The 13913-nt window shown below is 52.5% G+C and overlaps 2 protein-coding genes across 2 annotated transcripts in view; one reads left to right on the forward strand and one right to left on the reverse strand.

Annotated features, from left to right (window-relative positions):
* The window catches only part of LOC139603823 (disintegrin and metalloproteinase domain-containing protein 9-like), a 29696-nt gene extending 18133 nt beyond the window's left edge, over window positions 1-11563 (reverse strand). The window contains exons 1-5 of the mRNA XM_071454787.1: window positions 11369-11563; window positions 3176-3273; window positions 2589-2653; window positions 1456-1534; window positions 2-78 (exon numbers count right to left, since the gene is read on the reverse strand). Of these exons, the coding sequence (XP_071310888.1) occupies window positions 2-78; window positions 1456-1534; window positions 2589-2653; window positions 3176-3273; window positions 11369-11474 (425 nt within the window). The 5' untranslated portion in view covers window positions 11475-11563. The remainder of the gene's footprint in view (window position 1; window positions 79-1455; window positions 1535-2588; window positions 2654-3175; window positions 3274-11368) is intronic.
* Window positions 11564-12629: 1066 nt separating this feature from the next.
* On the forward strand, window positions 12630-13818 carry TM2D2 (TM2 domain containing 2). The gene is made up of 4 exons (XM_071454790.1): window positions 12630-12883; window positions 12957-13044; window positions 13117-13232; window positions 13345-13818. The coding sequence occupies exons 1-4, from the start codon at window positions 12696-12698 to the stop codon at window positions 13556-13558; spliced, it is 606 nt and encodes a 201-aa protein (XP_071310891.1). The 5' UTR covers window positions 12630-12695; the 3' UTR covers window positions 13559-13818.
* The last annotated feature ends 95 nt before the right edge of the window (window positions 13819-13913 follow it).

A 13913-nucleotide genomic window follows, 5' to 3' on the forward strand; every position in this document is an offset into this window, starting at 1 on the left:
CCTGAGCCCTGAGCAAGTGCTGACAGCCACCAGGGAATCCAGGGTCCCCTCCACGAAGCCCTGATAGTGGCAGTGATCCTGGGCAGGAAAACAAGGCTGCATTATCAGGGGTTTCAGGCATCCCTGCACAGCCAGGGCAACCTCTGAGCTGCCACTGACCAGCAGTGATCACAACTCAAGAACACAGCATGTATGAAGTTCAATTTACCACATCTGGATTTCTTGATTTGACCTAGGCTATCCCTCTCCTGTTCTGTCCTCCACCCTGCCTCAAATATTTTGAGGCCAGCCCCTCCCTCCTGATTTGGGCCAAATTACCCTTCAGTCTTCTGGCAGAAAGTTCTGGCTTGTCTGTCACCTCTCTGTAGCAGGAGGAGGGACCTGCTGTGCCCCCCAGCCAGAGCTGTGCTGCACAGTGCAGCCCTGACACGTGGGCATACAAACTCTGGAAAGCAGACAAGGGGGAGCATAGGGAAATACACCCCATTTCCTCTGGCAAGGGCATCTTTAGACATTGATAGAGGGGGCTACAATACAGGTTCTGTCTCCTGTTGCTCAGCAAGGAATGCAGAAAGCACAGAGGGTTTGTGGTAATTGTTCAGGGCCAGTGTGACTTCTGGGACCTAATGCTGAAAAAGCATTTTTCCTCTCAGCAATCCTTTTGAACTAGGAAGCAAACAGTCATTTGACTCAGGTGCTCTATTTTCAAGAACAAGATCCTATGAATCATGGATGACTAATACTTCCCTTTCAAAGGAACCACACTGATCCCTAAGAGTGAAACCATTAGCAAAGCTCTCTTGCATTTTGTATCACACAACCTGCTTTCAATTCTACATTTCCAAAGGCAACACATCAGGCCTGCTTGTACAGAATGAGGGCTGCAAAGCTTTTTGTGGAGTGACTCCAACACTGCACAGATCCCATCCCTCCCAAAGGTCCTTCAGATTTGGTGCTGCCCCTCCAGCAGCTCCCACCTGTCAAGACTCACAGAGTTTTTAGTTCCTAAAATCCACCCCTGCTGAATGGATGGGCCAGGGACCCACAGCTCACTGTGCCTCAGGGACTGATCTGGAAGCTCATTGTGTGCAACAAAAAAGAGCAAAGTTGCCTTTTCAGCCCCCAGAGCACCCAGAGCCACCAGCCTTGCACTGGGCTGTGGGACAAGGACAGCAGCACCCCAATAATGAGACACCAACAGCTGAGAGCTGCACTGCCTTGTACAGAGGAGCAGCTTCTAATGAGACAGCAAACACCTCCACAGCAGAAAATGCAGGTTTTTCACAGGTTAGAGCCTCATCTAAAATTAAGGACCCTCTCCAGGAAGAGGGCAGTGGGTACTGAAGGGGGCCCAGCAGAAAATACAACTATCCTTTTGCAATCCCAGCTCCCTCATCCCACAAAAGCTCTGTTCCAGTCACCCTCAGTGAGAGTATGAATAGAAGGAAGTCCTACCTGGACATCTGGATATTCCAATTGCAACTTTCCCTCCTTGTCATAGGTATAAACTGTGAAATCTTTGGGCAGCAGTTCTCTGCAATGACAGGGGACAAGGAATACAAGAGGAATTTCATGGAATGGCTGTGACATTGGAACAGAGCAGTAAGATGGCCCTAATCAAAAGTGTGACAAATGTGTAAATTGAAATTAAATAAGGAAACATTAAAAAGGAAAATCCTCAAAAATTAACAAAGAAACAGTATATTTTCACAGCAAAATTCAAGAGACCAGAATGGTAGAACTGCTAATGAAATCAAACAAACCACCTCACCTCAGAGAGGAGAACAAGCAGCAAAACCCATTAAACTGTGCTAAAACCCTGTTTCCAAGCAGAAAAAAAAAATTCTAGCCCTCATTCTGCTGCATATGCCTTTTCCTCCCCAGTCTGAGGAGGAAGTGCATTGGAAAGTCTCCCACGACCAAGACTGCTGCACCATCCTGGTAATTCCATTGATGTGGTGCAGCTGAATTCCCACATTTCTGAGGGTCAGGGCCTTGGCAAGTGGCGGCTGGAGCTCCCCAAGGGCTTGCACAGTTGTGTTTCTATCACAAGGGCAGCAGTGGCCTGGTAAATGACCATGTGCTGGTGCTGCAGGTGGCCCTTAAACCCCAGACAGACAGACAGACAGACAGAGTCTGTATCAGCTGTGAGGTGTCAGCATTCAGACCTTGGAGAGAGTCAGTTTCCTCATTTATTACTGTCCTTGTGCTACTAAGACAGGAAAACCCACAGAACTAAAACAATAAACAAGATCCAGACAAAAGTGAAAATATTTACTTGAAGTACAGTTCAGCTTGTTTATTTTTAGCTGTGAATGGAAAGAGTTGTAGATTCCCTGGGTCTCCTCAGAGTAATCTGCAGCTTCCTGCTCTGAAGGGGGTTCCCCAGGGCTGCAGGAATCAAAAACCATCTCTGGCTGATGGCCAGGACCACTAGGACTCAATCTTTTCCCATTGTGCAGAGCTGGGATGTACCTGCACTTCCCACACAGAAGCCCAGGATTCAAAACTCCTGTGCTACCTGCCAGCTTCTCATCTGGACACAACAGTTTGGGTAATTGAATAATTGAAAGAAGTTCATCACTTACTTGTTCTTTTCTAGATGAATGGTGTATTCTTTTCCCTCAATCTCAACAGCATATGACACCTTGTCCTGAATATAAAGAAAGGTGCATTTTACTCATGTTAATGAATAAAAGAGTCTTTCAAACCAACAACAGAGGAGGAGCCTGAAATTTATTTTATAATTGTCCCTGCCTTGAGAATTTAGCATCTCTTCCTGTGTGACTGGGGAAAAAATCCCACGAAGGAAATGGTTTCAAAATAGAAATGGAAACGGTTTCAAAATAGAAATGTGGTTTTCTTATTCTGTCCTTCTAAAACTTCCACAGAAAAGTTCCAAGACAGAACCAGAAAAGGACAACACAGTTTTTTTACTGAACATGATGCAAGTTTTACACCCAGACCAAAAATCCACTGCAGCAACTTGTGACCTCTGGAGGAGGGAGGTACTCCTGTCCCAGCAGTGCCAGAGGTGATGCTCTCTGCAAGGACAGACATTTCCCTGCTGCCAGGTGCATCCAGCAGCATCCCACAGGCATTCCAGGTCAGTTTTGGGTGGACTTTATTTGGAAATGGACACTAAAGTGAAGATTTCTCTCAGACTGCCCAGTACCTGTACGGAGGAGCTGTTGGAAGCCTCTCGTCGTTCTCTCCCCAATCTCTGTGGAGTTACAACTTCGTAGGAAGTGAGCAGGGAAATCTCCTGGAAACCTGGAGAGCAGAACAGAAACATTGGCTAAAGAAACAAAGCAACCAAGAGGATGAAGCACGAGGAGGAAAACACTACCTGAGGAAAAGTCCACACACAGAAGAGCACAGGGCAAGGCACATTTGGATCGCCTTGCAAGGGGCCAGAGAAAAACAACACACAAACAGCAGAGGAAACATCAATTTTTCCTGAAAGTTTTGAGTTGAAATCTTGACATTCCAAATACTGGCTTACCAGCACCACCACTCTTCACCAGCAGAATCAGCACAGCAAGGGATGCCCAGTGTCAAACCAAGTGCTCTGTGCTGCAAAGCTGCAGAACTGCCCCAGTGCAGCCTCTCTCAAGCAGCTCCAGCAGCTCCTGCTCTGCCCAGGGCACAGCTGAGCCTCACAGCCTGGCCCTGCACAGCCAAACTCCTGCCCCGAGGCTGCTGCTACCATTTATTATGCTTTTAGAGAGCTCCCAAGGGCCTCATCAAAACAATTGAGGTGAGACAAATCCCTGCAACAAAGAAGCTGTCACAGACCCCTTTATATATTATCAGACAGATCCCCTGCACCAAACAAGTCCACAGTCCAAGCTCCCTTTATCAGTTTTTGCCAGCTGTTTTATATTAGCTATGTAAACAACAATAAATTGTGCATGCAAATTACTTTTCCCATCAGTGGTGGCATCTTCCTGGTGCCTGGCTCACAGCCACTCACCCAGGAATCAGGAGGTTGGCCAAGGCAGATCAGGCAGCATCCAGCGAAATAGTTTTAATATTAATAGTTTAATATTATTATTATTATTATTATTATTATTATTATTATTATTATTATTATTATTATTATTATTATTATTAAAACATATAATATTGATATTAATATTATTAATATTATTAATAGTTTAATATTCCAGAGAAATCGTTTTCCTGGCTCATGGTAAGGGAATCAATGAGCTCATCAAGAGGAGTCTGAGCTTCCCAACAAAGGCAGGGGGAAGGGAACAGTTATCCTCACTGTCTGTCTCCAGAAGTCATCACCATGTCTGGGTGAGCAAGTGTTTGGTGTCCAAGACCCTCCAAAATCTCTCAAGTGGGACTGAGATGCTGCATCCAGTTAAAACCAGCCCCTCTGAGCACTCCAAACCTCACACTCCGTGTCCAAATGGCCTCTGGCTTCTCTAAGTTGCAGGACAGCACTGTGAGCTCAAAGCTCCATGAGAGGCCTGCTCCATCCTTTGGAAAATGGGCAGGCTTGAAATGCTAGGGGTTCCCCAGAAAGGACCAGGCTGCAGTGGCATTCAGGAGATGCCTTCCCCTCCCTGGAAGCTGACACACATCATCATCATCCCCTTGGGGAGCACTCAAAAAGGCATCCCAAGAGAAAAGCAAGTCCCTTGCACACTCTTCCTATCGCCAGCCAGGGGCTGTGCACAAATCACAAACGGGACAGGACTGCTGGGAACGTGCCTTGAGCTGTTTCATTTTCCAGCATCAGCCTCATTCCATGGTTATGACAATGGGGAGATGCCACCAGCTCACATCCCAGGCAGCAGACACAGAACTTAATGTTACAACTCACTTTATAAGTGTTTTGACCAATCCCACAAAGCAAAAGCACATTGACAGTAGTTCCATCCAACCACTGTAAGCACAGGTACCTTTGGTTAAACAATGCTTGCTTATTTCAAATACAATCCCTGCTTGTGAGCCTTCAAACACAATGCACAGAGCTCCATTATTAAGCTTAGAACTCCCTAATATCTCTCTAGATAAACTTTTCTGTAGTTTAGGGAGTTATTCTAGACAAGCATTAATACACAGACCATTGTTCTATTTGTCCTTGCTTTTCTACTTTTTAAATAATTTTTCTGCTGCCCAATCTCCTGGCTGCTGCTCAGCTCTAATCACAGTTCTGCTGTCTCTGAGGCCTTTTGCAGCTTTCCCAAACCTTTCTGATTTTATGGATTCCCACACTTCCCACCACTATCCCTGCCAGCTTCCCTCCTGTCACAGCACACGTGGCCATGGCAGGAGGCCTCAGATGCCCTCTCCTGCTCTGCCACACAGAATTTCTGTCACCAGAGCACAGGCACAGCCCCACTGCTCTCAGGAACTCACACAGGGCACACACTGCAGCACAACTTTCATTACTGTGGTGTTTGTAGACAAAAAGGTATTTATTTGCTATTAGAGTAGACATAGTACAATACAACAACAACAAAAAAAAGTAGACACTAAAAGTATTAAAAAGTATTAAACTAATACTACATTAAAAGTATTAAAGTAGACATACAATACTACAAAAGTATTTGTCGACTATTAAAAAAGCAGAGATAAAATTCCTGAAAACAGCCCCTGACATTCACTGGCTACAGAACACAGTGTCAGTACCTCCCTGGCCAGAAAACAAGGGAGGGAAGGGCTGCTTCCTTCCCTGGAATGAAGCACCAAAAGCACATACTGCAGCAATCACTTCTGTCCATTTGTCATTTCCCAGCACACGCTCCAGCCAGCCCTGGGCTCCTGCTCTGCCCTTGTCCCATCCCCAGTGCCCTTCCCACCCTCAGCAGAGGGGTGGGACACCCAGGCCAGGCTCTGCAGGCTCACAGGTGCCACACACAGCAGGGCACAGCCAGCCTTGGCAGTGCCTGGGACTGACACGTTTGCCCAAGAGCAGCTTGGAAGCAGAAAACAAGTCAGTGAATCATCACATGAGGCACAACTGGGAGGGATTTCTGGGAAGAGCACAACTCCAAGAGGATCCTCTTAGAGCAACAGCACTGAAAGAGGCCAACTTTTGAGTCTCTGAGTGCTCTGACAGTTCTCTCCCCACTTTGTGCCCTCCTTCCCATCCTTCATCACCCTGGTTTGGGAGGTGGTGGGGTGGCAGTCTCCAGCAGGAATGTCCCTAGCATTGCCCTTTGCTTCCCAAAGCAGCTGTTTCCATGCCAAGTGCCCTGGGCAGCATCTCACACATCCCCAGCAACCCTTAGAGAGGGCACAGAGCCCATCAGAGAGGGCACAGAGCAGTTCAACAAAAACCCCACCCAAGGGACAAGTGCAGCCAAGCAGAAAACCAAGCCCTGCTGCCACAATCTCCTCCTACAAAGGCCAGGTTGAGTTTGTAATCAATTTTTCAGCAAGTTACAGGACTTGTAATAGTCAGGTGCTTTCTGGCAGCTGCTGGAGCTGCACCACATCACTGCTGAGGACAGGACATGCTGATGACCCATTTCCTTCTGAGATTTTCTTTCTGATCAGAAGAACACAACTGCATCCATGACCATAGTTATCTCATCTGATCTCATTAAAGGCTACCATTAATTACCAAGCACTGGAGACAACTAGGAAGATGAATCACATCTTCCCCTCCCCACCCCAAATCCACCAGAGGAATTCCATGCATGCTCCACAGGCATGCAGGAGCTTGAAAAGCACCAGAACACACCACAGCCATAATGACTCTCCAGACACTGAGGGAACCTCTGGGGGTGTTCAGGTGTTCTGGAGGGGCCTGACAGGTAAGATCTGCATTCAGCAAAGGTCAGACTGCAGCCCCTGTCTTGCTAGACCTTGGTGTGCCCATTGGCTCAGTGACAGAGTCAGAGCACACAGCTACATCCACTTACTCACTCACCCTTCCCCTCAATCACCATCCTTCCTGAGCTGTGACTCCTTCCCAAGGAAGGTCAAAGATACACTCTTCAACGGAAGAAAAAAAAAAATCAAAAAGAGGAAACTTCATACTGTGGCATGTTACACCACAAAACAAGCTAATTTTATAAAAACAACTCAGCAGCATGTGAGCAGGTCAGCTGCTAACACCAAAACTCATTAAGTTAACTGTGGTTATCATCAATTGATTACAATTAACAGCTGAGGTCAGCTTCCACACTTTGGCAGGGGATTGCTCACCAGAAGTGCCAAAGGCATTACACAGCCAGGACAGCTCCACATGGAGCATTCCTGACCCAACCATCAGCTCCAAAGCTGCACTCTGAGCCCAGAGCAGGGCAGCCATTCACCCCCTTCCCTCCAGCTCCACATCTTTAGATTTCCTGCTGTAATATTTGCATCTCCCTTCCTGCAACTAAGGAGCAGCAGCATTCAGTATTTCCTTACACCTCTGCCTGTCCATATCAGGCTGCTCTGGCTCCACCACCCCAAAAACCCCACAACAGGACACAGCAGCCCAGTGAGGCCTCACACATACCAAGGCACACATGCTGTGTGTGTTTATGGATCTCCACAGGTTAAACTCACCCTCAAAACAGAGAGCACACACCTGATTCACTTGACATTTAACCCATGCTCCTGCTCCCCATTTTTCACCCTCTGGTACAGAAATTATTTCCACCTCAGCAGAACACTTTGCACCATCCTTTCAAAGCCACTTATCTCTGACAGATACTTGCTCTCATGCTCAGATCACTGGGATTGCTATCCCAGTCCTTATGGAGCCTGAATCCCATCTGACTGGGGGGTACCAGCTGCCAGCTCAATCTGCACTCTCCAGATCCTATTTTCAGAATCATACAGGAGTTTGCCAAGCAGCGTCTGAGGAGAAACTTCCATGACCTGGCTTACTTACATATGTCCTTCAAAACAACAGAACCACTGCTGGAGGATTTCTCCAGGCAATGACACACCAGGAAAAGCATTTTTTTTTGGTGCACTTGGCTTTTGCACTAAGGTCACAGCTGAAGTAGGATTTACTCTTTGGACTACTGCAAGCAAAAACCTCCTTCACTCTCACTATGCAAATATTATCCAAGTCCACTTAAAAATGTTTAGAGGTTTATAAAAAACCACAAAGATAACAAGTCTCCTTCTAAATGTAGGAATGTTTTCTGTGGAGCCTGCAGTTCTAGCTCCTCCCAAACCTCAAACACCAAAGAGTGCCTCAGTGGTGCTTCATCTTCAAAACACCTGGGAACATCTGGCCAGCTGTTCTTCCACAGGCACCACTCCTTGGGACTTTTCTTTCCACCTCTCCCTCCCCTGCTCTCACTCTTTGGACCTGCTGGGTTCTCCTGCTGTGCTGGTGCAGGAAGAGATGACCAATTATCATGGCACGAGCAGCAAATTCCTCTGGATGTACTGCTCACCTGGAATATTTGGATAACATTAAACCTGGCCAGAGCAGCTCATGAAGTTTCCTCTGGTATTTCACGGGGGATGTTGGATGTTGATCAGGTTACGGAGCTCTTCCACAGAAATATTTCCTAGAAAATTCTTACACCCCTTGCTGAAATCCAGACCTATGCTGTAAGTGTTTCCTGTCTAGACTCTCCCCATTCCTTCTGCCCTTCCTAAAGCCTAACTTGTCTGCAAGACAACAGCTCCCCTTGTTCTACAAAAAGGACTGTCACACGTGTCCACCGGCACTGTCACAGCATCCTCTGCACCTCAGAGCCTTCTCAAAGGAGAAGCAGGGTAAAGCTCAGCTATCTGCAGCAAAATGAACCTTCCTGGGGGTCACTGGCCCTGAGTCACTCCCTTCCACCCACGACAGGGTGCCCATGGATGGGCTGAGCACACTGAGCCCACTCACTTCCTCCCCATCTTGCCAGCTCTGCTTGCTCAGCTGCCTCTGTGGGAAGCTTCTCTTTGGAGACATCGCTGGCTTTACATCTGGCCACCAAAGGGAACTGTGAAATGCACATTCTTACCTTTTTTTTATATTTTTAGCTTGTGAAATAATAATGATCAAGACATGCAGAAACTCTAAAGCCACGATCCTAATTTCTTTTTTCCAAAAGCAAGGCATCACAAGAGGCAACGTTAGCTACACTGAAATGTCTTTCCTCTCTTTCCTTTTCACGTGGAGGAAATAACCACAAACTCACTCTTTGCTGAATGATTGTCCCAGATTTGTTGCAATATGGGTGAGGCAGTGCTGTGTTTTCTGTGATCTGAACAAAAGAATTATCTTAACCAAACACCCTCTCTCCCCAGAAATTTAAACCCAAGCATTTAGACACTTCAAGAATTGTGGTCAAGCCTGGCTGGAACATCCTGGTGTGTGTATGACACCAAGTATCACGAAAGAGATGGAGTAGCACAAAGCAGCCTCTGCCTGTGAATTTTTTTTAATCCATATAATCAAATCTTGAAGGCTTCTATGGACACCAACAGGAGAGGAAAAGCCATACACACAAATCCCTTAAGGCTACACACCACTATGCGATTATGGTCATTCAGGAATTTGCAGATAATGGTCTCTGGTAACACTCCACTCCTGCCTTACATCCCTATGTGTGTCAAAAGCACTTACATTATAACCCAAGAGCTGGAGGTTTCTACCCTCTCTTTCATGCTCACACTCAGGCAAGGGAGGTTTATTATATTTCATGGAAGGTTTAGCATTAATAGCTGGGACAAAGAGTTCCAAAGGCAAAGAGGAACACCACCATCCACCATCGGAAATGGCAGTGTTTATTTCTTACAGGCAGGAGCAAAAATCTTATTCCTAAAATACCGAGCACCCACTGGAAGCACAAGCACCTCAGAGATGCATAATTCCAGACATCACTCCTGGGCCTCCAGTCAGGCAGCTCCCAATGTGCTGCACCAGCTCTCAAAGCCGACTTTCACCTCACACAGCTCACACACCCTCCAGCAACAACACAGCAAGCGAGAGGAAGAGATTCCAGCACAGAATCCATCAGGGAGAGACACACACCACATAAGCACTGTCCCCAGCACAAAGCATCAGTACCAAGTTGTATATTCCTCAGCTGGGAAGACCTGACTATAAAAACATGCATTAATGACAAACACAAAAGTTATACATAGTGCACGTGTCCCTTTAGGAGGGGGAAACAACGACAGAGGAGACATTTCTGCCTGTCATGTACAGCCTGGAATCAGCACCATAAGGGCCCATAAACAGAACCAACTCAATTCATAAACAATCCCTAAGGACAGCTCGGGGCCAAGTCCTTTAAAGCCACACAGAACGATGGCACTGAGTTCTGCCCTCCCTCCCTCCCTGGGGACAGCAGCCTGGGCAGCTTTGCCCCACACCCGAGCTCCTGGATGGCCAAGGCCACCTGCACTGACCGGGCAGCCCCACATCTCGGGGCTTTGCTGGGGTGCAAGAGCCGGGCAGAGCTCCTGGGAGGATGGAGGAGCAAAGAGCCGCGGGACACCTGTGAGCTCGGGCAGGTGTGCTGGGACCCGAGGCCGCCGCCGGGATCAGCTCCCCACGTGGAGCTCCGAGGGCCCGACACCAGAGCCCCGTTAGCCCGGGATCAGTTCCCTGTCTGGAGCTCCGTGGGCCCGACACCAGAGCCCCGTTAGCCCAGGATCAGCCTGGAGCTCCACGGGCCCGACACCGGAGCCTCGTTATCACAGGATCAGCTCCCCGTCTGGAGCTCCGTGGGCCCAACACCAGAGCCCCACTGTCCGGGATCAGCCTGGAGCTCCATGGGCCCGGCAGTGGAGCCCCGTTATCCCGGGATCAGCTCCCCGTCTGTAGCTCCACGGACCCGGCACCGGAGCCCCACTGTCCCGGAATCAGCCTAGAGCTCCATGGGCCCCACACCAGAGCCCCGTTAGCCCGGGATCAGCTCCCCGTCTGTAGCTCCAAGGACCCGGCACCGGAGCCTCGTTATCAGCTCCCCGTCTGGAGCTCCGTGGGCCCGGCACCGGAGCCCTGTTATGCCGGGATCAGCTCCCGGTCTGGAGCTCCATGGGCCCGGCACCGGAGCCCCGTTATGCCGGGATCAGCTCCCCGTCTGGAGCTCCATGGGCCCGGCACCGGAGCCCCGCGGTCCCACCGGGCCCTCCGCAGCATTCCTGAGCACTGGCGATGCTGGGCAGGGCACAGGTGGTGCTGGCAACCACAGACCCGCCTGCTGCGGGTGGCACCGGCCACCCCCGGGAGCCGCCGCAGGGCACACGGGGCCAGCGGGCAGCACCCCCGCTCTGGCCAGGCTGTGGGGGGCTCTGCCCCACCGGACCCCTTCGAGGGCAGGAGAAGGGTGACAAGGGGGTGCCCGACCCTCCGGAGGGGACGGGGAAAGGAGAATGGCGCTGTCCGGGAAAGGGAATGGGCGCCGAGCGGGCTGCGGGCGGCAGGCCCGGCCCGGCCCCGCGCACTCACCCGCGGGCTGCCCGGGCGCGGCCGGCGGCGGCAGGAGGAAGATGAGGAAGACGAGGAGGCGACAGAGGCAGCTCCAGGCCCAGGCCATGGCACCCCCTGGCCACATCGCCCCTCCCGTGGGGCGCTGGGCCCGCCCCGCGGCCTTATGGAGCCGGGCCGGGGCCTGCGCTGCGCCGCCCCGGGGCGGAGCCGTGTGCCCGACCGACCCCCTCGGGCCCGCCACGGCCCGGCACCGCCCCGGAACCCAGCACGGACCGTGGAATATCCTGAGCTGGAAAGGATCATCAATTCCGAGTCCCGGCCCTGCACAGACACCCCAACAACCACACCCTGTGCATCCTTGGAAGCGTTGTCCAAACCCTCCTAGAGCTCTGGCAGCCTCGGGAGCCTGTTCAGTGCCCCATCAGCCCTCTAAGGAAAGAACCTTTTCATAATGTGTTGGAAGCACATGAGAACACACCATGCCCGGCCGGGCAATACCACAGGTACAGGTGAGCACGAGAAATTCCCCAGAATGAGAAGGCATCACAGGCTTTGCCCTCCTCTACAAGCACCAAGCATACTGCCCTGTTCCACCAGTCACCCGTGGACAACCTGCCAGGGCAACTTCAGAGCTCTGCATCATCCTCCAGAAAAATCAGGAACAAACACCTGACAAACCCATCATATTAGGAGCAAGTAATGGCAAAGCGGAGTCAATTTACTGGGGGAAAGAGCACAAATGCACCCAGTCCTAGGCTGCCTCCCGTTCTCACAGGGCGGGCTGGCACTGGGGAGAGCCGCGCAGCACAACGGCCAGCTCGGACGGAATGAGTCGCTGAGCCGCCGCGCTGCCCGTTACCGGCAACGCAGACCCCTGAGAGCCCTTCTCCGGTGCGAAGGGTGTCCGCTCTTCGGGTGAGCGCGGCGGGCGCCCCCCGAGGGAGGGGTCCCGGGGTCCCCGAGTCCCGGCCGGGCCCCGTTTGAGCCAGTTCGGCCCCGGTCGGGCCAAGTTTGAGCCGGTTCCGCCCCGGGATTCGGTCCCGAGCGCCGCGCGCGGCGGCAGCGACACGCGCCGCACCAACGCCCCGTCCCTCGCCTTCGCCCATTGGCCGCCAGGCCCCTCGGCAGCCAATCAGCTCCTCGTCCGGCGCGCACTCCCTCCGCCACGCCCTTCGCTGCCGCTTCCGCAGCTTTTTCCGCTTCTCTCCGACCAGCTGCGAGCGGCGGGCGCCCATTGGCTGCGGGCGGCCGGCGGCGGGCGCCCATTGGCTGCGGGAGCGGAGCGGCGGGCGCCCACTGGCTGCGGGCGGTGCGGCCCGAGGCCGAGCGGGGCGGCGGTGCCGCCATGGCGCCGCCCGTGGGGTACGCGCTGCTGTGCGGGCAGGCCGCGCTCCTGCTCGGGAACCTGCTGCTGCTGCACGGCCGCGGCCTCCCGGGCAACGACACCGAGCCCCGGGAGCTGCCGCCGGGGCCGCCCGCCGCCGCCTGGGCTTACAGCGATCCGCGGGCGCCGCTCGTCCTCTGCACCTACCTGTGAGCACCGGGCCGGGGCGGGAGCGGGAGCGCGGCCTCCCGGGCTCCCTCACCAGCCGCTCCTTCCCCGCAGCCCCGATGAGTTCGTGGAGTGCGAGGAGCCGGTGGACCACGGCGGGAACGCCACGGCACAGCAGGAGCTGGGCCACGGCTGCGTGAAGGTGAGGGCGGGGCGGGGGCGGCCCCGGTGCCCCCCGGGCCCCGGTGAGCGCTGAGCGCTGCCCCCGCCGCAGTTCGGCGGCCAGGCCCACGGCGAGGTGGATCACACGCGAGTGCAGTGCCGGGCGCTGGACGGCATCGAGTGCGCCGAGCCGCGGAGCTTTCTGCGGGGCAGCCGGCCCTGCGTCAAGTAGGAGAGTCCCTGTCCCCTCCCGCAGCCACCGGACCGAGCCCCCCGGGAGCACGGCTGGTCCGGCGGGGAGCGCTGACACTCGCTGACCCCGCCGCATCTTCTCTCGCAGGTACACCGGCCACTACTTCATCACCACTCTGCTCTACTCCTTCTTCCTGGGCTGCTTCGGAGTGGATCGGTTCTGCCTGGGCCACACCGGCACCGCCGTGGGGAAGCTGCTGACGCTGGGGGGCCTGGGCATCTGGTGGTTTGTGGATCTGATTCTGCTCATCACCGGGGGGCTGATGCCCAGTGATGGCAGCAACTGGTGCACGGTGTACTGAGGAGGGGCAGGGCTGGCCCCAGCTGCAGCCCCTGGGTGCCTCTGCTCGCTCCCAGCACCAGCCTGGCACAAACTGGACTTACAGGACTGTAACTCAGGGTGCACAGTTACTCTTGATAATGACTCTGTACCAACCTTGGACTGGATATATTTTGCTTGTTTAAGATAATCTGGCTTCCCACTGCAAATAGTGACAGCTTCAGAAATCAGAGCTTGAAAACACAGGGGGTCAAACAAACAATAAAATCTGGAAGAAGCTGACTGCACCTACTTTGGGGATTAGTAGATCACAGCCACACAGAGATGAAGGCCATGGGGTCATGGGCCACCTGACAACTGGGAGCTGGGAAAGGGCC

Source organism: Agelaius tricolor, unplaced genomic scaffold (assembly GCF_023055355.1).
Source record: "Agelaius tricolor isolate 1412-34295 unplaced genomic scaffold, bAgeTri1.0.p SCAF_41, whole genome shotgun sequence".
In the NCBI taxonomy this organism is placed as follows: Eukaryota; Metazoa; Chordata; class Aves; order Passeriformes; family Icteridae; genus Agelaius; species Agelaius tricolor.

What these genes read in the sequence shown, in the direction of transcription:
- TM2D2 (XM_071454790.1), top strand. Translation starts at nt 12,696, where the DNA reads ATGGCGCCGCCCGTGGGGTACGCGCTGCTGTGCGGGCAGGCCGCGCTC. An exon ending in TGGGCCACGGCTGCGTGAAG is followed by an intron (nt 13,045 to 13,116) that starts GTGAGGGCGGGG and finishes CCCCCGCCGCAG; the next exon opens with TTCGGCGGCCAGGCCCACGG. An exon ending in GGCAGCCGGCCCTGCGTCAA is followed by an intron (nt 13,233 to 13,344) that starts GTAGGAGAGTCC and finishes CTTCTCTCGCAG; the next exon opens with GTACACCGGCCACTACTTCA.